General features: G+C 33.0%; 2 protein-coding genes across 5 annotated transcripts in view; one reads left to right on the top strand and one right to left on the bottom strand.

Moving 5' to 3' along the window:
• OFD1 (OFD1 centriole and centriolar satellite protein) overlaps nucleotides 1–14878 on the top strand; it is a 58275-nt gene extending 43397 nt beyond the window's left edge. The window contains exons 16-21 of the mRNA XM_044669269.1: nucleotides 9376–9470; nucleotides 10710–10829; nucleotides 12767–12897; nucleotides 13739–13891; nucleotides 14495–14565; nucleotides 14739–14878. Of these exons, the coding sequence (XP_044525204.1) occupies nucleotides 9376–9470; nucleotides 10710–10829; nucleotides 12767–12897; nucleotides 13739–13891; nucleotides 14495–14565; nucleotides 14739–14775 (607 nt within the window). The 3' untranslated portion in view covers nucleotides 14776–14878. The remainder of the gene's footprint in view (nucleotides 1–9375; nucleotides 9471–10709; nucleotides 10830–12766; nucleotides 12898–13738; nucleotides 13892–14494; nucleotides 14566–14738) is intronic.
• A 2226-nt stretch (nucleotides 14879–17104) lies between these two features.
• The window catches only part of GPM6B (glycoprotein M6B), a 61603-nt gene continuing 57855 nt past the window's right edge, over nucleotides 17105–20852 (bottom strand). For 2 of the 4 annotated variants that reach the window (XM_044670366.1, XM_044670368.1), the window contains one exon: nucleotides 17105–19126. In XM_044670366.1, the coding sequence (XP_044526301.1) occupies nucleotides 18977–19126 (150 nt within the window). In that variant the 3' untranslated portion in view covers nucleotides 17105–18976. Of the gene's footprint in view, nucleotides 19127–19539; nucleotides 20819–20852 lie in introns of those variants that run through there. The other 2 variants (XM_044670367.1, XM_044670369.1) reach the window with 1 other exon arrangement.

Here is a 20852-nt window from a genome sequence, read left to right as displayed (position 1 = left end):
AGACACAAGTCTGATCATGTCATCCCCTGCCCAATAAAGTCCAGAGCTATTTCCTTGAGAATACTTTTTGACATTCAGAGCCCTTTATAGCTTACTCCCGTCTTTCCTTTTTTCAAGCTTCCCTAACATCTTACTCCCCAATATGTACTATTCAATTCAGTAACTTGGGTGTCCTGACTCTCATTTCTGGGCAATTACTTTCTATTTTTCTTATATGTAGCTTTCCTTATATATACTTGTTGGCATATTGTTTCCCCCATTGAACTGTAAGCTCTTTGAGGTCAGGGACTGCCACTTGTCTCTTTTTGTATCCCCAGTGCTTAGCATAGTCTTGGCACATTATTGAATTGATGTGAGGGTAGATTGAGATTAGATGGGAAGGGAAACAAGACTAAGTTTCTGAAAATGTAACTTTTAAGTACAAAATATTTTGGTTGTATTAACAAATGGGAGAATCAATAAAGGCCTTTCGTAGGAGACTGCAATTAAGCTGAGCTTTTTAAAAAAGGAGAAGAGGGGCAGCTGGATAGCTCAGTGGATTGAGAGCCAGGCCTAGAGACGGGAGGTCCTAGGTTCAAATCTGGCCTCAGACACTTCCCAGCTGTGTGACCCTGGGCAAGTCACTTGACCCCCATTGCACACCCTTACCACTCTTCCAGCAAGGAGCCAATACACAGAAGTTAAGGGTTTAAAAAAAAAAAGGAGAAGATAAGGGAGAACATTCAAGTCATAGGAGACCTATATAAGGAATTTGATTTGTGAGGTAGAGATGGAAAATCACATATAGGGAAGTGGGGCCATTTGGCTAGAAGATAGTGTCCATAAGATAAAATAACGTGAAATCAGTATGGAAAATGGTGGTAGAAGCCATATTATATAGAACTTAAAATACCAAAAATAGGAGTTTGCATTTTATTCTGGGGATAAATCATCACTGAAAACTTCTTGAACAATGAGAATGAAAGGACATGATAAATCCTCTGTGCCTCAGTTTCTTTATCTTTATTCTTATTAAATGGGGATATTTACACTACCTATTCTCTTAAGTTTGTTGTTTAAGGAAGACATGATAAACCTTTAAATACTATCTAAAAACAAGTCCTTATTTGTGTACTAATCAATTAAGTATAGCTTAACTTTTAAGTATAAGTTTTTTTGTACAATTCATACTTAAGATTTTTTTCGAAGGCAGCTTTATTTCTTTTCCAAGAAATTTATTTTGTCAGAATTATAAGGTTATTAATATACTTTTTAAAAAGTAATCATTGCCTCAATTCCTTTTTTTTGTTTATTTTGACAGTATTATTGCTAGTGTCATTCTGTCTTCCAACTTCCCTATCATGTTTTAAAAATTGAAAAACACTCTTGTACCAACTATCCAAAATCCAGCAAAATATACCCACATCAAAATTGTATGTTTACCTAGATAGAATGTTTTATGATTGGTCTTGGGGAGTTCTGGTGGATTCTTGGTATTGATCAGATTTATTATAATTTTAAAATTATTTTTCTTTGCAGTCTTATTATTGCATAAATTGTTTTCCTGGTTTCTGCTTATTTAATTCTGCATTAATTCAGCTTACCCTAGAATTGTCCATTTAATAATTTCTTAGGAAATATTTAGGAATATTTCATTATATTCATGTACAATAATTTGTTCAGCCATTCCCCAGTTTGATGGATACATCTCCTGTAATTTCTAGTACTTTCTCAGGACAGATAGAGCTGTTATAAATATTTTTGTATATATGGGGTTTTTTTAAATTTCAATTTGTTCTTTTGAGGCATAGACTCAATATTGACATTGTTGTGTAAAGTGTGGCATGTTTTAAGGATTCTTGAGTATAGTTACAAGTTTTTTTCCAGAAAGGCTGGACCATTTTATAGATTCATCAGTAGTACATGGATATGCCTGCCTTCCTAAAGCCCCTTCAACAATTGTCATTTTCCTTTTTTAATCATCTTTATCGATATGATGGGCATGAAATAGAACCATTTTTAGTATAGTTGCTGATAGCTCGAATTTCTTCTCTTAAGAATTTGTAGTTCACACCCTTTGACCACTTACCTATTAGAGGGAAAATGGCTCTTGTTGAATCAGTTCTTATCTGTCTTGGATATTAGAACTTTATCAAAAAAGTTGCTACAAAAGTTTTTTTCCTAGTTAAACTTTCTCTTGATTGCATTGATTTTGGTTGTCCAGAAATTTTTCTTATAATCAAAATTTTCTTATATTTTTCTTCTGTGATCTTCTCTATCTCTTATTTGGTAATGAATTCTTTCCCAATCTATAATTATGAAAGATATTTTCTTCCCTACTTCTTTAATTTTTATGCTATTACCATATATAATTTGTTATATTACCATATCTAGAGCCCATTATGCATTTGGATCTTAGCTAAGGTAGCATATAGTGGGAGATGGCAATCTACTCTAATCCTAATTTCTGTAAGACCAGGGTAATAATGATACATTTAAAAAATATATAAATCCAATCAGGTCATAGTATTAATCTTTTTAATATGGTGCTATGGCTTTTTTTGCTAATATTATTCAACTTTTTAACTCATTTCATTAAGTGTTTTTATATCAACATTCATTAGAAATATTGATTTATAGTTTTTATTCCCTGCTTTATTTCTGGTTTAGGTTTTCCTCTATTGAAAACTTATAAATGGAATTAATTATTTTTTGGGTGTTTGATAGAATTCATTTGTAAATCTATCTGGTCCTGAGTTGCTTTTCTTGAGGAATTCATTTATAGCCTGTTCAATTTCTTTTTCTGAAATTGGGCTATTTAAATTCTCCATTACTCTGTTCATCTAGGAATTTTATATTTTAAAATATTCATCCCTTTCATTTTATCAGTTTTCTTAGAATATTATTGGGCAAAATAGTTTTCAAATATTTTTCTTTTAATTGTGAATTCTCCTTTATCACTGGATATTGGCCATTTGGTTTTTTTGTCTCTTTTAAAAATAGATTAATGATTTATCTGTTTTATTTGTTATTTGTTGAGAACCTCAGGGTGGCCCTTTTAGACAGAAGAATCTAACAGAATGACAAACAAGAAGGAACTTAAAAAAAACCTGAGTAGAATTTTAGATGTTAAATATGATCTTTGGTGAATATTGGACAAGAATAGAGAGGAGATATATATATATATATGTATATATATATATATCAATTGTACATGGCATATTCACAAAAATTGATACTATACCTATTAACAAATGTAGAAAAGGAGAAATATTAAACATATCCTTTACTGACCAATTATAATTGGAAAAATATTTTGAAGAAATTATTCAAGCATCAGTAGAGAGCAAATTAATTTTTTAGGGGAAGATTTTTGTCTCTAAACCAGCAGAATCAAAAACAGATCGGTGTATTAAGCATGAAGCTAAAAGGGAAAATATATACTTCCCATCACCCTTAAATTCCAAACTAGAAATTCTGAAAATCAAAGATGAGATTGGCTATATTGATAAACAAGTTGATTTAAAAAACAACAACAACCACCATCATTTAATTGGTAAATAAAACTAGGCACTTTTTTTTTTTTAACCCTTGTACTTTGGTGTATTGTCTCATAGGTGGAAGAGTGGTAAGGGTGGGCAATGGGGGTCAAGTGACTTGCCCAGGGTCACACAGCTGGGAAGTGGCTGAGGCCGGGTTTGAACCTAGGACCTCCTGTCTCTAGGCCTGACTCTCACTCCACTGAGCTACCCAGCTGCCCCTAAAACTAGGCACTTTTTAAAAAGATCTAAACTTATTGCTATTTCTTTCTGCCTCTTTCAAGGTTTAGCACAAATGCCATGAGTTCCATGATTTTTTTTTCCTGATTTCTCTCATCTCTGTTCTGGGACCATTTCAGTTAGATGAACTTTCTATTTCCCTCCATTTCTTCTCATATCACTTAAATTCTGTTTTTTAAATTTGTCAACTCTTCTAGTTTATAAGCTCCTTTTGGAGCTGTCTTATTCCTTGTATCACCAAGTAGTTACTAGCCCATTGGCATGCTATAAAGCTTTGTATGAATTTTTCCAATTACCTGAGACTTTATCTCTTTATATATTTAAGAAGAATTTTGTAAAGTGTGTTATTTCCTTGATGTTTATATAGTCCATAGTTTCTAATCTACTTCGGGTTCTCATCACCTCTTTCCTTCTCTGTCATAATAACCTCCTAATTGGCCTCCCTCCCTCCAGTTTTCTCATTAATCCATTCTCCATGCATTTGCCAAATTGATATTCCTGAAAATAAACATTTTATCACTCAATATCACTCAAAAATCTTTAGTCTTTCCCTGTTGCTTCTTAGATAAAATAAAAAATCCTTTAGCCTTTCATGTCGAGCTCTTACAATATGGATCCTACTTACCTTCTGATTTGTTTTTAACTTTAACTCCCCTTCATACATGCCTCATTCTAATTACATTGGCCTATGACTTGTAACCTATACATGTTGATTCCATTTCCTACTTGCATGTTCTTAAATAAATGTGTAGCTTCTTCTGACATTTAAGTACAACTCGCAGTATAAAGGCCTTTTCTGAATCTCCAAGTTGCTGATGATCTTTCTCTTGAAATTATTCTTATTTTGGCAAAGAAGGGAAGGAGAAAGAGCAATAGCTTGAAATGGCATCCAGATCAAGGGAAATATTTTGAAAAGAGGAGAGATTTGAGTATGATGAAATCCGTGAAATTAACCAATTTTTTTTTTTTTTTGCAGATGAAAGATAGTATAGCATAATGGATAAAATTTTGATTTTGGGATACGGTATTTGAATCCTATTCTTTCTTAGTAGTGTGTCCTAGGGCAAGTCATTTAACCTCTCAGGATCTTGAACTTTAAACTAGACTTGAGTACAGTCTATTTTTGACACTTAACTGTCTTGTGATCCTAAGCGAATCACCTAACCTCTCACTGAGCAGCTCTCTTAAGACTGAAAATTGCAAAACAAAATACACTGATGAAATTACAGGTCTTGGGGGGGAAAGAAACTACAATCTTATTTGTTCATTTGTTTATTGAAACTAGTATTTCCTTGTATAAAATGTAAGCTCCTCAGTTGTATCCCTAGTTCCTAATTGGGATATCCTAGTAAATTAGATAAGAATAGGGACTGGATCTGTGGTGTAGCTTAATCTGATCCTCAAGTTTCTTCATTTGTAAATTGAAAGGATTAGACTTTAAAGCTTTCTAAAAATTCTGTTTAAGCATTTTCTTGATGACTTAGTATCATAATTTATGAGCATTAATGATTCTTTTGAGAAGCTCTATAAATGAGATTGGGTTTTTGAGATTTGTAGTGGGATTTGCTTCTTCATTAAACTGTCTCATATTACTATACATTTTGGATTCTTGTAGCTTTTTTCTTCCATTGCCCTTCTCACTAAGTCTTTTTAAATCAGTCTAAAAGTATTTATTAAAATCAATTAACATGTGTCAGGCAGTATGCTAGGTGCTAGGAATTACAAAAGTAAAAAATGAAAATAATGCCCATACTTAAAAAAAAATTCTATCAGAAGAGACAGTGCATACATATGCAGCTTTAATAGCTTTAAATTTGTATTAAGACTTCCAGAACACCTCCTTTTGTTTGTACAAAATAAATACAAGATTAGATAACTAAGCAGTTGAGAGGTGGGGAGAGGAGCTGGAAAGACTTTGAGTGTGCTGCTCAAGTTTCATCTTAAGAGGATTTTATGAGGTGTGAGATATTTTATGAAGAGATAGTATATTTTGGATATGGAAATGGGGAAATGGCTAGGATAAAGGCAAAAGATGATGAATGGAGTGCTGTATGTAAAGAACGAAAAGACCAGTTTGGCTACTGTAGAAAAAATAGTAGTAACCTATTATGGGGCAGGAAAGGTAGGTTGGATTTGTGCAGTTTATGATGGGTGTTATAAACCAAATAGGAGTTTATAATTGATTCTAAAGACTAGAAAATATGGAGAATTAAAATGTATTGAGTATGGGGCAGCTAGATGGCTCAGTGGATTGAATGCCAGGTCTAGAGACAGGAAATTCTGGGTTCAAATATGTCCTGAGGCACTTCTTAGCTGTGACCTGGGCAAGTCACTTAGCCCCCATTGCCTAACCCTTACCACTCTTCTGCCTTGAAACCAATACACACTATTGATTCCAAGATGGAAGGTGAGGGTTTAAAAAAAAATTACATTTAGAAGTGATATGGTCGGATTGGTGCTAAGGAAAGTCACTTTTGACATTTCTGTAGAGGCTGGACTGGAGTGGGGAAGAGACGTGAGTTTAGAGATCCTTTTTTTTTTTTTTTTTTTTTTTTAACTCTTACCTTCCCTCTTGGAGTCAATACTGTGTATTGGCTCCAAGGCAGAGGAGCGGTAAGGGCTAGGCAATGGGGGTCAAGTGACTTGCCCAGGGTCACACAGCTGGGAAGTGTCTGAGGTCAGATTTGAACCTAGGACCTCTCATCTCTAGGCTTGGCTCTCAATTCACTGAGCTACCCAGCTGCCCCCGAATTTAGAGATCCTTGCAAGGTAGTCTAAGTAAAGGGTGATTAGGCATGAACTAAGGTGATGATTGTGTGAGCAGAGGAGTCAGTAAAGATACAAGCATACCTTATTTTATTGCACTTCCTTTTATTGTGCTTTGCAGATAACTGATTTATTTTACAAATTGAAAGTTCATGGCAACTCTGCATTGAGCAAGTCTTATCGATGCTATTTTTCCAATAGTATGTGCTCACATCTTGACTGCCACATTTTAGTATTTCTTGGATATTTCACACTTTTTCTTTATTATTATACCTGTTGTGGTGATCTGTGGTGAGTGACCTTTGATGTTACTATAGAAATTGTTTTGAAGTTCCATAAGATGGCAAACTTAAATCAGTAAATGTGTTTTCCACAGACCAGTCAGCCCATTTCTTGAGACACAAACAATATTGAAATTAGGCTAATTAATATCCCTACAATGACCTTTAAATGTTCAACTGAAAGGAAGAGTCAATTGATGTGGCAAACTTCCTTCTGATATTTTAAGAAATTGCCATAGGTCCCCAACCTTCAGCAAATACCACTCTGGTCAGTCAGCAACCATTAACACTGATTAGAGGGCAAGGCTCTCCACTAGCAAAACTGTTAACTGTTAAGAAGAAGATGATGACTTGCTGAAGGCTCAGGTGATGGTTAGCATTTTTTAACAATTAAATTTTTTTATTTCCTTTTTTTAAAATTAATTTATTTATTTAGAATATTTTTCCATGTTACATGATTCTTGATTTTTTCCCACCCTTCTTCCCCTCCTCCCTCCCAGAGCTGACAAGCAATAATTAACTATTTTTTAATTAAGGTGTGTAAATTTCTTTAGACATAATACTGTTACACACAACAGATTACAATATAGTATAAATGGAACTTTTTTTTTGTAATGAGAAACCAAAATCTTGACTCACTTTATTGTAAGAAGTCACTTTATTGTGGTGGTCTAGAATTAATAAACCTGCAGTTAAATCTCTGAGGTATGCCTGTATGTGGGGAGATAGACATGGCAACAATTTAGCAAGTCATTGAATATGTGGAGTATGGACCAGTGAAGAATTAAGAATAATTCTGAGGTTAAGATGCTGGGAGACTAGGAATGTTTTAGGGCAGTGATGGGCAAACTTTAAAGAGGGGGCCAAAGGAAAGGAAATGCTCATCTGTCAGTCTGTTTCTAAGGCAACTCTTGAAGTTTCATTGTTTTGTATCCTACTCACTGTATTTGTTAGAGTAGGAATAATGTCGTGCGGCTGGATAGAACATTTCAGGTGTCTCCTCCCACCCCCCCCATCTGGCCCTCGGGCTGTAGTTTGCCCATCACATTTTTAGGGGAATTGATGAAACAGGCATGCAAAAAAGACCATCTTGCACTTTCCTGCCAAAGCCCTATAATCTGATTTAAAGGATGTAATCACAGAATCCTAGACTTAGAGCCACTTGGTTCTAGGTCTGTCATATATTTCTTTAGGCTATATGACTAATAAGCAAGTCTGAAATTCCCCAAGTGTTTTTTCCTGTAAAATGAGATGTTGCACTTCACAGGATTGTTGTGGTAAAGTACTGTTAACAGTTAAGAAAGCTTTTTAATCACAGTATTCGGAAAAACCAAGATTCGTTTGAAGGGTTGTCCTGACTAAATCAAGTTGAATTTTGGATTTCTAAGGGGCTTTTTTTTCTTATGTTCTTGCTATGTTCTTGGTAGTTAGATAAGTTCATGTTTTATTTTGTTATTATAAATGGCAGGAAGACAATCTATGAAAAATTAAAAATGAATATGACAGAAGATAATGGTGGTAGAGTGTGGGGTACAGATGTGAAGAAACATTTGGAGTATGGTCCAAAAGAAGTGAAAGATGTAATAAAAAATATAACCTCATAACTATAATTTTAACACATTTAGATCTTGATTTCAGTTTTGACTCTTATGTTTTAGCCATGTAATTACAAATACTTGATCTCAGTTTCCTCTTTTTTTCAAATGAGTAGGTTGGGTGAGATATATAAAGTCCCTTCTAGCTTTGTAGTTTGTAAGTTTCCCAAATATTATTATATTTAATCTTGATTCCTCTGAAAGGCCTGTACCATAGATATAAAGAAGTATAAGTTCCTGCTTCCATTATTCTAATAACACTCATATGTAATTCTCACTTCTTTTATGATTAGTTGTGCTTAATACAGACAGTATTTTGAATTTAATGTTTGTCTTTCGTATTCATTTTTGAATGGCCTCAAAAAATTACATAGAAGGCATTTCTATATATTTGCACCATAAAATAATGAATTTCTTCGTAAACCTTTTCAGTGCTTTGGTACCTTTGGCTCCCTTAATAATACAGAGATGAAGACAAGACAGATTTTTTTTTAAAGTTCAATTTATTTTGAAACATAAAAGCTGTTACAGCATTAACACCTATGTAGTTCTTAGATATTTAAAATGGAAGATTAGGCCTTATGATTATTGTATCATTAACCTGTACTTTTGAAATAAGAAGTTACAAGGTGTGACTATTGAAAAGTGGAATGTAAATTTTTTTTCTTTGAAACTCATGAATGAGATTCTGTAGATCTAGATCTTGTTCTTAAAAATAAACAATTTTTAGTTCTGATTTAAAAAATAAGAATAACATACAGGTAGTGCTGAGTAAGCTTTATGAGTTTTCAAGAATTCGATCATATCATTATGGGATTTGTCAGATTGGTCCTTAACAACAGATATTTTAAAAAATGTTATCTGAAAGAATTCTTTTAGAAACCATAGAGTGAAGTGTTTTACTAAAGCAGAAAGCATTTTTATTCCTCTGTGCTTTTGACTTTAACATTAATGAATCTTAATTATTTCTTTTAGTAATTCTGAGAAGCACACGGATCAAGATATAAGTGGATTTTCAGATTCGGAGAAATTAGGCATTGAAGATGTTCAAAATCAGTCTTCTTTAGAATGTAAGTTCTAATACTTACCAGCTTGAATAATTTGATAATTTTAGTGGAATATACCCACTATATAGAGAGTAAATACAAGTCAGGAAATGTTTATTATGCAGTATAGGTTTATGTTCTTCATTACGTATTTCGTAGACTTTTATTAGACTTTTTTTAAAAGGGCAATAGATTTTACCATTTGGGAATTTGGGGCTCTTGTTCCTTGAGCCACTAACCAGCTTATGTCACTTTTGCAAATTAGTTTTCTTGCCTGCTAAAACAAGGCAAACTAGATGGTCTTTCTTTTCCCTTCATCTTTAACATTCTATTAATTAATCGATAAATTAAGGTTTATTCCTATACTGTGCTAGGTGCTGGGGATAAAAAAAAGTGGCAAAAGATAATTCCTGCCCACAAAGAGCTCACAATCTAATGAGACAACAAGCTGACAAATACAAACAAACAAGCTATCTAGAGAATAAAGAGGAAGGTTCTAGAATTAAAGATAAAGAAGATGGAATTTTATAGTTCACAAAGTCCAAAAGAGGTGTTTGATTGATGTCATTTAGTTTTTCCGCTAGCGTCAGTCACAATATCAGAAATTATTAAAAGGAATCAATGCCTGAATGAAAGTGGAATTCATATAAAATTTAAAGTAAATGTCTTATTTTTTACTTTTTATAAACTAAAAAATCTTAAAATTTTCTTTTGATTATTTTGAGCTTAGATTTCTCTAGATTGGGATTAAAAACCAGCCTTAAACTGGCCTTAAAAGTCTGGAGAGCTAGCTTTTAACCCTGGCTTCAAATATTAATGAGGTCTGTAATATTGGGCCTTCATTTTGATCTTTCTTTCAGATCCAAAATTGTAACATATCAAAAAATGTCTCAAATTAGGGGTTTTATGATAAAATATTAATTTATAAGCTGAAATCATTTTGATATGAGATGTAAAAAATATGAAAAATTGAATTAATAAGGGGTTAGGAGCATTCATACTATTTCTTTTCTAGAATCTCCTAAAAACTGCCAGTATAAAAATATATATAAATTTTTAATGTATGGGTTTGTTTAAAAACATTCTGAGACATAACTAATTCTCTGTTTACAACTAAGAGTATAGTCTTAATATTTCCCATCAAATTATTTAGCTGCCTAAATTTAAAGTATTTTAAGACCAGCTATTTCCACACTGCAACTGTTCTTTTGCCCCTCTGTTATAATTAGGGAATAATGGAGCCATTGTCCAAACCTCTTTTAGATGGTGGGAACATTCCAAAGCAACTTGAAAAAGATGTGCTATATCAAGCGGGAGATAAGGTTCCCACTAACAATGTCATAAACAATGAGCCAACAATAACTACTTTTCATCAAGGCCCAAGTAAGTTTTTTTAAGTTAATTAAATATTGAATTATTTAAATAAAAGGCTTCTTGAATAAGTGATTTAACCTTTAAGATAGTTACTAATATCTGGGTTAAAAACATTTAAATATAACAAGTTTAACTTTGATTCAGAGCTATTACTTTTTTTCTCTTTTCAAAAGTACTTAAGTCCCCTGATAGGCTATCTGTAATGTAAACACTTTTTCTGTTAAATTACCTAACATCTCAATTTTCTAAACATTCAAGCAGCCTCAAGTTTCTTGATTTAAATGCCATTATCTTAAGAATAAAAACCATTATTAAAGGAGAAAATATATTTGTGTGCAGATTATAATGAGTTCTGCTTCTGATAAGTTATTCTTTTTTGAAGTACACAAAATAATTTCAGCAAGTATTTTTTTAGTCTCTTGCTGTCTGCAAAGTAGCATTCTAGCTACTAGGGAGACATTGACAAAATAGTCTTTGCCCTCAAGGATTTCAGTTGGGGATGAGAGAGGGAGGCAAAGAGATAGGAGATGGAATGCTGTGTTAAGTAGACAAATGCATGATGGGAAATAATGTGAGGAATCTGGAAAGGGTAAGTTTTAGACAGATTTTGAAAGCTTTCAAAGTCAAACGAAAGAGATTGTATTTTATTCTAGAGACAAGGGAGCCACTGAAGGTTCTTTCTTTCCTTTTTCTGTTTTAAACCTTAACATTCCATCTTAAAATAAATTCTGTTTATTGGTTCCAAGGTAGCAGAGATATAAGGGCCAAGAAATGGGGTTAAGTGACTTAGCCAGGGTCACACAGTTAGGAAGTGTCTGAGGCCAGATATGAACTAGGACCTCCCTTTTCTAGGCCTGGCTCTCAATCTACTGGACTACCTAGCTGTACCCTCCACTGAAGATTGTTAAACGTGGGTGTGATTATTTTGGCAGTTCTGTTGTAGATGAACAATAAGGGTTAGAGACTAGATAGATGCCTGTTAAGAAACTATTGTTATATTCAAGGTGAGAGTTAATGAAACCCTGAAGTAGTGTGGTAATTATGAGTAAAAAGGACAAAGAGATTTTGGTAACTAGTATGCCAGGTGGTGGTGAGAGAATATGAAGAGTTTGAAGCTATGAATGTGGATAATTAGGAAGATAGGAAAAGTTTGAAGGAGGAACAGGAGAGCAATGAGTTTTGTTTTAGAGACATTTAGTTTGGGATCTGTGGACATTCAGCTGGAGAGTTCCAATAGGAGGTTGGTGTTGCAGGCATAGGGCTCAGGAAAAATTCTTATTGTATCAGATGATAAATGAAAATGATAAACCTTGAACTAGGCTGTCCTTTAGGGCATTGGTTCAAAATAGCACCAGACCTCAAATTTTAAAATCTAACTGTTTAAAATTGACAACCCTAGCAAAGGGTTTATTTATAAAGCAGATGAAAGCAATTTAAATGCTGCCTATAAAAAGATAACATCTCATGCATTGGTGCTTCATAGAGAAAATAAACAAGGATAATAAGTCTGTATTCTTTTCTTTTGATGAAAATTGAAAAATTCTCTTTCCTATCCTTTGGAAGTTTGGATAAATGACTGTCCTCCCCACCCTGTACCCAGCATGGCATGGCCATTAGCCCTTAATGACACCTGTGACTTTATTAGTGGCTCTGATACAAATTTTTGTTTTAATCAGATGGGGAAAAAGTTGGAAGAATTGACTGAGATTACATATTTTTAATTAATCTAGAATAACAGGGCACAAGATTATAGGGCATCAGGACAAGTTAGTACTTATTCTGGAAGGTAGGGTGGTACTGTGGAAAGTTGAAAGCTCTCCAAGTTTGTTTCCTCATCTTTAAGATGAGAGAGTTGGCTTGATGATGGTCTCTTAATCTAAAAATCCCTTACATCAAGTTTGGCATCTGTCTCTAAATGATTCATTTTTCATTACTAATAATGCTAGATTTAGAAGAACAGAACACAGAAGAAAAATGGGAAGAGGAACGGAAAGAGAGAGAAGAAAAGCGACAGAGAGAAAGATTGGAAATTTTTGAAAGAGAACAAAAAGAACTACAAAGACTGAATGAAGAAATGGTGATATAGAATGTTTTCCTTCATTTGATATATCTTTTTCAATCTTATACTTGGTACTATTTTTTCTATTTGTTTGGTAATATCCTTAATTCTTCACTCATTCATTTTATCTATTTTTCTCTCCAAGACATCACACATATATGTTCTGCTCTCATATAGTCATTTATCCAGTTCAGGCCCTTCCCTCATCTTGCTCAAATTATTTCAATAATAACCTCTTATTTAGTTTCCTCCTACTCCACATGTCCACTTCCTACTTAGTAAACTCCATTATTTCTCTGCTGTTTGTAGGTTCAATTATAAACTTTTGTGTTTACTCTTCACTACCTGGCCCTGTATTACTTGCAGTTGTATTTTTTTTAAACCTTACCTTCTGCCTTAGAATCAGTACTCTGTATTGATTCCAAGACAGAAGAGTGGTAAGGACTAGGCAGTGGGGGTTAAGTGACTTGCCCAGGGTCAAACAGCTGGGAAGTGTCTGAGGTCAGATTTGAACCTAGGACCCTCCCGTCTCTAGGTCTGGCTCTCAATCCACTGAGCCACCTCGCTGCCCCACTACTTGCAATTTAATGAAATGTCCCTTCTTGGTATTCTTAACACTTGACACTTCCATTTCTTTTTCTCTGTGCCTTTTACCTGGGATGTGCTTCCCTCCTCACCTATCTCTAGTTCTTTGAAGATTCCTTCACAAGAGACACACACACACACACACACACACACACACACACACACACACAATCTCTAGTTAGAATGTAAATTCCTTCAGGGCAGGGATTGTTTTTCCTTGCTTAATCAGTGCTTATTATCATGAAAACAAATTCTCACCAATTTTATTTTCTAGATATTACTTGAAGAATCATTAAAAAGTGAAGTAGAAAAAGATGCTAAAGGGTTAGAAATCATCGAAAAAGAATTGGAAAACAAAGAAATTGTCAACCCTTTAGAAAAATATATGAAAATTATCCAGCAGAATAAAGAACAGGAATCAGTTAAGGTAAGAAGAAATTTTAAAGGACAAAGTTTAAATGGCAATTAGTTGAATGTGTGATTCTGTAATACTGTGTACAGTCAGTTATGATATCTCTCTATTAAAAATTTCAATTGTAGAGGCAGCTTTTTTCTTATATTAAGCTCATAATGGAGAGTAGCTAATCATGATTATTTCACATATTTAAATTTTTTCTAGGGACTTTGGAGGCTTTTTTTTCCCAGTTATATGCCATGACAGTCAAAAAAACACAATTTAATAGAAATTGATGGCTTTGATTTTAAAGACGGAGAAGCATAGTCATCCACCTACATCTCTACAACCTCTGTATAGGACAAACTAAAAAATATTGGAATATCATTTTAGATCAGTAAATACATTAGTTGTGGTTGTAATAATTGAGTACTTTGTAGATTCTCATTTAAGTACTTCAGAGAATATAAAATGTATAGTTATTGTGATTGCTACTAAATACACTAATTTACTGGCTATTTTATTAATCTTTATTTTCATATTTTATTTGTATATATTTTAGCTGAAATTATAAATTACAAAATATAACATTTCTACCAAATATAAGATATTTAACATTTTTTTTCTACTCTTCAGAGCTCAAAAAAAGAAGTTTTGGAAGAAGCATCTATAGAAGAAACACTGTTATCTAATGATAAAGCTGAGAGGTATGGTATCCCAAGCAAAATTAGTATTATAATTTAACTAGTGTTGTTAAATTAAAGGCATATAAGATACTCCTCTTAGCTGTTAATGTTTGAGCTCTTCAAAATTTCATGGAATTCATAAATGCTTTCTAAGAAATAATTTTTTTAATTATTCTTTTCCCTTTTTCCCTTAGTTTGTCAGCTTCTGAAGAACCAGATGACTTCTGGTGAGATGTTTGCTTCCTGGGCTCATACTTAGAGCAGTGTCATGTATCAAGTATAGGCCCAGGTTTTCATTGTTGAAAGCCGGAATATTTAATAAAGATTTTACATAGAAAATCTTTGAAGTTGCATCTGTTATTTTCTAAAGAAGATTGTCTTCAAGGACTTTACACAGATGCTATTGGTATAAATTAGTATTTATTTCCCCTTTAAAATAATGCACAGTTTTGGTAAAGTTATTGAAGTATTTTGCCTTACTTGCTTTTCCATTTTTTTCAAAAGAAACTTTATATATACAAGACTAATATTAGTTACAAGACTTAAGCACACAGGTTAAACTATCTCCCCTCTGCGATGAACAATTTACTGAAAAATTTACTTTTGTTATACGTCAGTCAAGCTTTTCAAAATTGATAGCCTTGGCAAACAAATTACCTTCTTTTCTTTTTGAAAAAGGGGACATCTGTCCCCCTAGCTCTCTGACTTTTTATAGTTGTGTGCCTTTTTCAGGGAATTTATAAAACTTGGAACTCTGTTTTTAATACTTAGTATATAATGTTAGATTAAAGTTAATTCCTCCAGAGAACATCAGAACTCTAGAAAAATAAATTTCTCAATAGCACTATCTGTTGCAGTAAAATTAATGGAAAATGATATTCTTGTGTTTAATTTTCTTCAGAGCTTAATTAAAAAGGTTACTATTTATTTATTGGCTCTATGTTCAGACCTGTAATTTGATTGGCCTAGGGAACCTCTTGTGAGAAAATTCTATCAATTCAGATAAGCCCCTGCTCAGCAAGCTAGTCTTAAAGATCTGCATGAGGCACAGAGAGGTTAAATGATTTGCTCAGTCACACATATTGTCAGAAGAAAGTCTTCAACCCAGGTCATTTTGACTCCCAAGTCTGGCTATCCAATATGACACACTGCCTTTCTTCTAATGAAGGCGGGGATCAGTCAATTTTTAAAAAGTAGTCATTTAAAAAATAAAAAAAAATCCTAGCTAAAGTTCATAATATGTGAAATTTCATAAAGAATGTACTGTTTATCTACTAGCATACATGGAAAACCATAATAATTAGAAAAATATTGATGCATTTAAACATAAACCTGTTTTGAAGACTTAAAACATGTAAAACAGCATGCTATATTAAAGGCTTTCAGAAACAGTTATCTTTATCTAGATCAGTGACATTTTTGTCATTGATCTAGATAAAGATAATTGCTTTGGATTGCCTGTAGAATGACTAAAGTACTTTAATATTTTATTTCTCTTTCAAATCTACTTATTTATACCATATACAACTATGAGAGAATAATTCTTTGTTTGCTACTAGTAGCTATTCAAGTTTTCCAAGGTATAAATGCTTAAAATTTTAAATTGTATTCAATTTCAAGAGATTTAGTCGAATTTTATGAAAAGACTTAGGAAGGTATAAAATATAATTAAGGTATGTATAAGTAACAGTTACATATATACTTTAGGACCTTTTGTGTCAGAACTGATGAGAAGATTTGGGGCGAAGGTTGCATGTGGAAGAATAGTTAATGCTTCACAATAGATGTACAAAGAAGAACCTATCAATTTGGGCCTTAAGCATGAATTTTAAGTGTCATTATTTATGTAAAAATACTGATTTGAGACTCTGCTGAAAATATTTAAATATATAATTACTGGCAGGTAATCAGGATGATAATTAAAAGTACAAATAAAACCTTAATGAATTGACTCACTGTTCATTCCTATTACACATTAGACCTTGATTAAAAAAAAAAAGACCATTGGTAAACTCTTTTTACCCTATTTATGAACTTGATATTCTTAGGATTTGTAAAAGTTAAATGTATTACATAATATATGAATTGAAAGTATTAAATATAACAATAGTATATTATAAATATACATACTTTGAAGCACCTTAAGACAGTTTTCAAAATGCAAAACTGTGCTTTCCTGAGGTCTTTTCAATAGACCAGTACCAAATTTTCTAATAAAAGTCTAGCCCTACTATTCGTTATAGATCCTCAAACACTTGATGACATAAGCAATTTCCAGTGAAATTTCATTTAAAAATTGTATAGGTCCATGGAACTATGAGATATTGATATCACATAGCAAATGTAGCTTTTGCAAAACACAATCCAATGATTACAGAGTTCTCTTGAATTCTTCTTGCTTTAAATTTGTTTTTTACCAAAACATACAACCTCCAACAAACATTTTGTTAACTAATTAGTATGAAATTTAATACATTTAAGTATACTATTACTTTAAGATAGCCAACCCAAAGACAAAAGCAAGAGTTTATGTATGCTATAACACCAAATGAAGGAAGCTATAATTTTATTTTATTACTATCAGTACAGCCACAACTACTTTTGCCTAGATAGAATCTTAAAATAAGCATACACATGTTGGCTCTATTATCTACAAATATTTATTGTAACACTTGAATATAACTACAGGAAGCCCTTGGCACTGATAGAAAATATTGATTCACTGTTAGGTTACAAAAATTTATACATAGCAAAATTTAATGATCTTTACATAAAAAATATTAGACTACTTAAAATGAAACGTTCAAAAACTCCCGGTAATAGCTACCTAGAATTAGAAAAAGAACTGGGCTTTAAGACACTGCCTCCATTACTCTTCTATGAGAACACTGGACTATATGACAGCACCTGCACTGCTGAGAAAAATATTTAAGTCTCCTTCATGCAACAGGAAAACAAACACTAAATAACTGTCATTTGCTCTACATAGAAGAGAGCTTCCCCCCAATGTGAAAAGGGTTAAAAAAAAATTTTTAGGCAATTAAATTTAATGATCCAAATGAAATAGAGTACCTGATAAAAGATCAGTTTTAATAGCTTCTAAGTAAGTGTATGCTTCCTTTCATTTTTATACATTTTCACACAGGTATGTGTTTTAATATCCAGGAAACAGCCAAACTACAAGTTATCTTTAAACATGAATATACAGTGGTTAACTTTATATTATGTAGCTTTTTTTAAAAGCACTGATAAACCCAACAGCTATATTTATCATTTCATAAAGAACAACACAAATTTACCATCACTAATACCCAATAATCACTTAATGCATCTGAAACACAACGATATAGAAGGCAAGTTTCTGTTGAAAATGGCTTGAACTCTAGCAGCTTTTTTGCTGAACATCATTATTTTGGGGTCATAACTAAGATTTGTTTAAAGAAAACAAAATAAATACAAATTCTAATTTAGATATCAAGTTCTAGAAAAGCAAGGAGGTCTGTGGTCTACTTGTAATTCGATTTTAGATAGCTTGTATGAAACTTCAAACTCACTATCCGACCATCTAAGAATGGTTTTTGATGGTGGTCATTTTAACAAGGTAACACTTCTTAATTAAGAAAGGAAATTTGTCAAATGAAGTACCATGAAGAAGTCATGGTCTCCTCTTATATAAATTCTTAGAAATTTAGAAGAAATTTACATTAAGGCAAAGCTGGCATTTAGGAAGGGAAAAAAACCCGATTACTGGGTCACACCATTTTATTAAAACTGAATGATGTATAAAACAAATTCTACAGGGCTTGCCCATGAATAAGAATCTGGGTTGTTCCAGCAGTAAGTTTGGCAGAATTATAGTGGCTCATTGAGGCATTTCTGAATAGCTGCCTTCTGACTGGCTCAGGGAATTAATTGGACAAATTAGGAAGCTAGCTCATCAGGAGGGAAAAAAAAAACTCACCTTATAAAAAACTTTTTAAGAGCCAAAATGCCAAAACAAATGTCAGCTGTCAGAAATGGAGCTTGGTAGATAACTGATGGCATTTACATGTAGATAGATAAATTTGCCAATGCCAGAAAGTTGAGAGCCCCTACCAAAGAGCATAACTGATTCCCATTGCTACAGTGACCACACCAATAGAAGCAAAGCAAAACTTGGGAATGCTATTAATCTGAAAAAGGGTAAACAATCCTTGTGTCAAAAGTGTTGCCTTTTAAAATGGCTGACATGAAACCTCCAAATAGCTGTTCTAAAGGAAGAAAGATTTACCCAGTGGAAGGTTTTCCTAGAAACAAGTCCCAGGAGCTTGATAGTGAAGTTTTTGTACTCCTATATTAGTTTGTTTGGTGGATATACATCTGTACTGCAGAGCAGCCGTTTGATGATTTGTCAGAGCTATAAATTCTTCTGCTGAATTACTCTGGCAAACATTTATGTGTAAGAATTGAGCTGTTCTTTTGACCGAGACTGGATATCCTGAAGTTCCTGTTCTTCTTTTGCTTTGATATCCTGGTAGGCCTGCATTTTGCTTGCATCCTTTAAGTAAGCCCAGTTAGAAGACAGTATCATGAGGAAGTGGATCTGGAAGAGAAGGGTGAGCATGATGGCTAGTGAGCATGTCAAAAGGCAAAGCAAGCTGCTAGTCAGATTAAGAGATAGACATTCTTTCATAAAAATGAGAGGAGGTTATTCTATATTAATACACACATTCTGCTATGGAAGAATCAGAGGGTCAGTATAAATGGCTTCCTGAAGAGCAAGCATGCCTTTCTATTCTGTTTAATATTAACGGAATGAAGAGAAGTTAGTTTATAAACTAGGAGCATTTTGTTTAAATGGCCAAGGTTATAAGAAAAAGCGTTAAGTGAAAAACAGCAAAGCACTTTTTGCCACTTGGGGAGTGTTGTTTAGGTATGATGCACAAATCTAGGTATGTACTACGTTGGTGTTTGGATTTTAAAATAGGTGTACAAAGACATTTCTTACAAGGTAGGTAAGGACAAATCTTCCCCCCCAACTGTAAACAATGTTTATTTTGTGTAAATAATGGGGGAAAAAACTACAGTTTAACATGAGAACATTTAAATAATGAATATGAAACCCAAACTAAAAACTATAAGCAAAGCATGCAGTCTCTGGATTAACAGATTTTAGTGGTGACAATTTACAGCTACATTTTTCATTTTAGAACTCATTTCATTCAATATCTGAGTCCATGAGAAAATTGTTCATTACAGTTGATGGAACAACCACATTTCATCCCATCTCCTTTCCTTCATATTTCCTGTAATGCAATTCTACATCTTATGACCTTTATTTCTCTCATTTCTTTTCCAACATCTTTGAGATATTCAGGTCTTTGCACAATTTCTCTTCCCATTAAAATCTTAACTTGCATTTCAAGAACTGGCTACTGAGAAATCAGTTACTACTGCACCGATACACAAGATTTAAGATACCACTTTTCAGTTTATTTTGGAAGTGGGGAGGGAAGCTTAGGACTGATTGTGTTGCGCAAAATAGAAGAATAAATTCCTTTAAAGGGGGAAAAAAATCACCAAATGAATAGTTATGTAAATTTCTATCTTGCTGCTGTATAGGAATTTTTAGTTGGGTGTCAAACCAGGTGACTTTCCAATGTGCTGAAATGTTTTAAAAGTTTTTTTTAAAATCTAAAAGTATTTTTTCTAATCTAATGATTTTCCCTCCCCCAGAAAACATGATAAAAACTATTAAAGCCCAAATTTTAGTGGTTCTCTTTCATCTTATCTTTAGCATCTGTGCTAGGGTTTTTGTTTTAAATCTTTGAAATAATATAAAAAGCAAGGAAAAAATGAGAAAAGACGCAAGCATTCAAGAGTTCCAGTATTTGATCTAAAAGTAACTGCTTTAGAAAAAAAAGCAAATACATGTTAACTTCAAGAAAGTCCTGTCTTTAAGGGATGTTACCAGTGTCAGTAAAATAACTGAATCCTCTCAAAATTATAGGTAATAGCCAGATCTTACCATTCTAGAATCCATATACAATAAGTCACTTTATTAATTGACTATGCTAATGGTTTACTGAAGCTATTTACAAATTATGATCACAAAACTTCAAAATCTAGACTCTGTTTTAGTCTATGGTGTGTCAGTGGTAGTTCAAGCCACACAATGTAGCTCTCTAAAGCTCTGTATTGGCCTTATTTCAATTTAGAATTTAGTGCAGCAATCTTCCCGACTCTTAAACTTCAAAACCGCATAGTTATATGTAGTAGCCATCATGTAGATCAGCTGGTGGAAGAGAACAAAATACAGGAGAGTAAGA

This window comes from Gracilinanus agilis, chromosome 3 (assembly GCF_016433145.1).
Source record: "Gracilinanus agilis isolate LMUSP501 chromosome 3, AgileGrace, whole genome shotgun sequence".
Classification (NCBI taxonomy): Eukaryota; Metazoa; Chordata; class Mammalia; order Didelphimorphia; family Didelphidae; genus Gracilinanus; species Gracilinanus agilis.
Note: the sequence above shows the minus strand (reverse complement) of the source record. Positions and strands in the feature narration are given on the sequence as shown.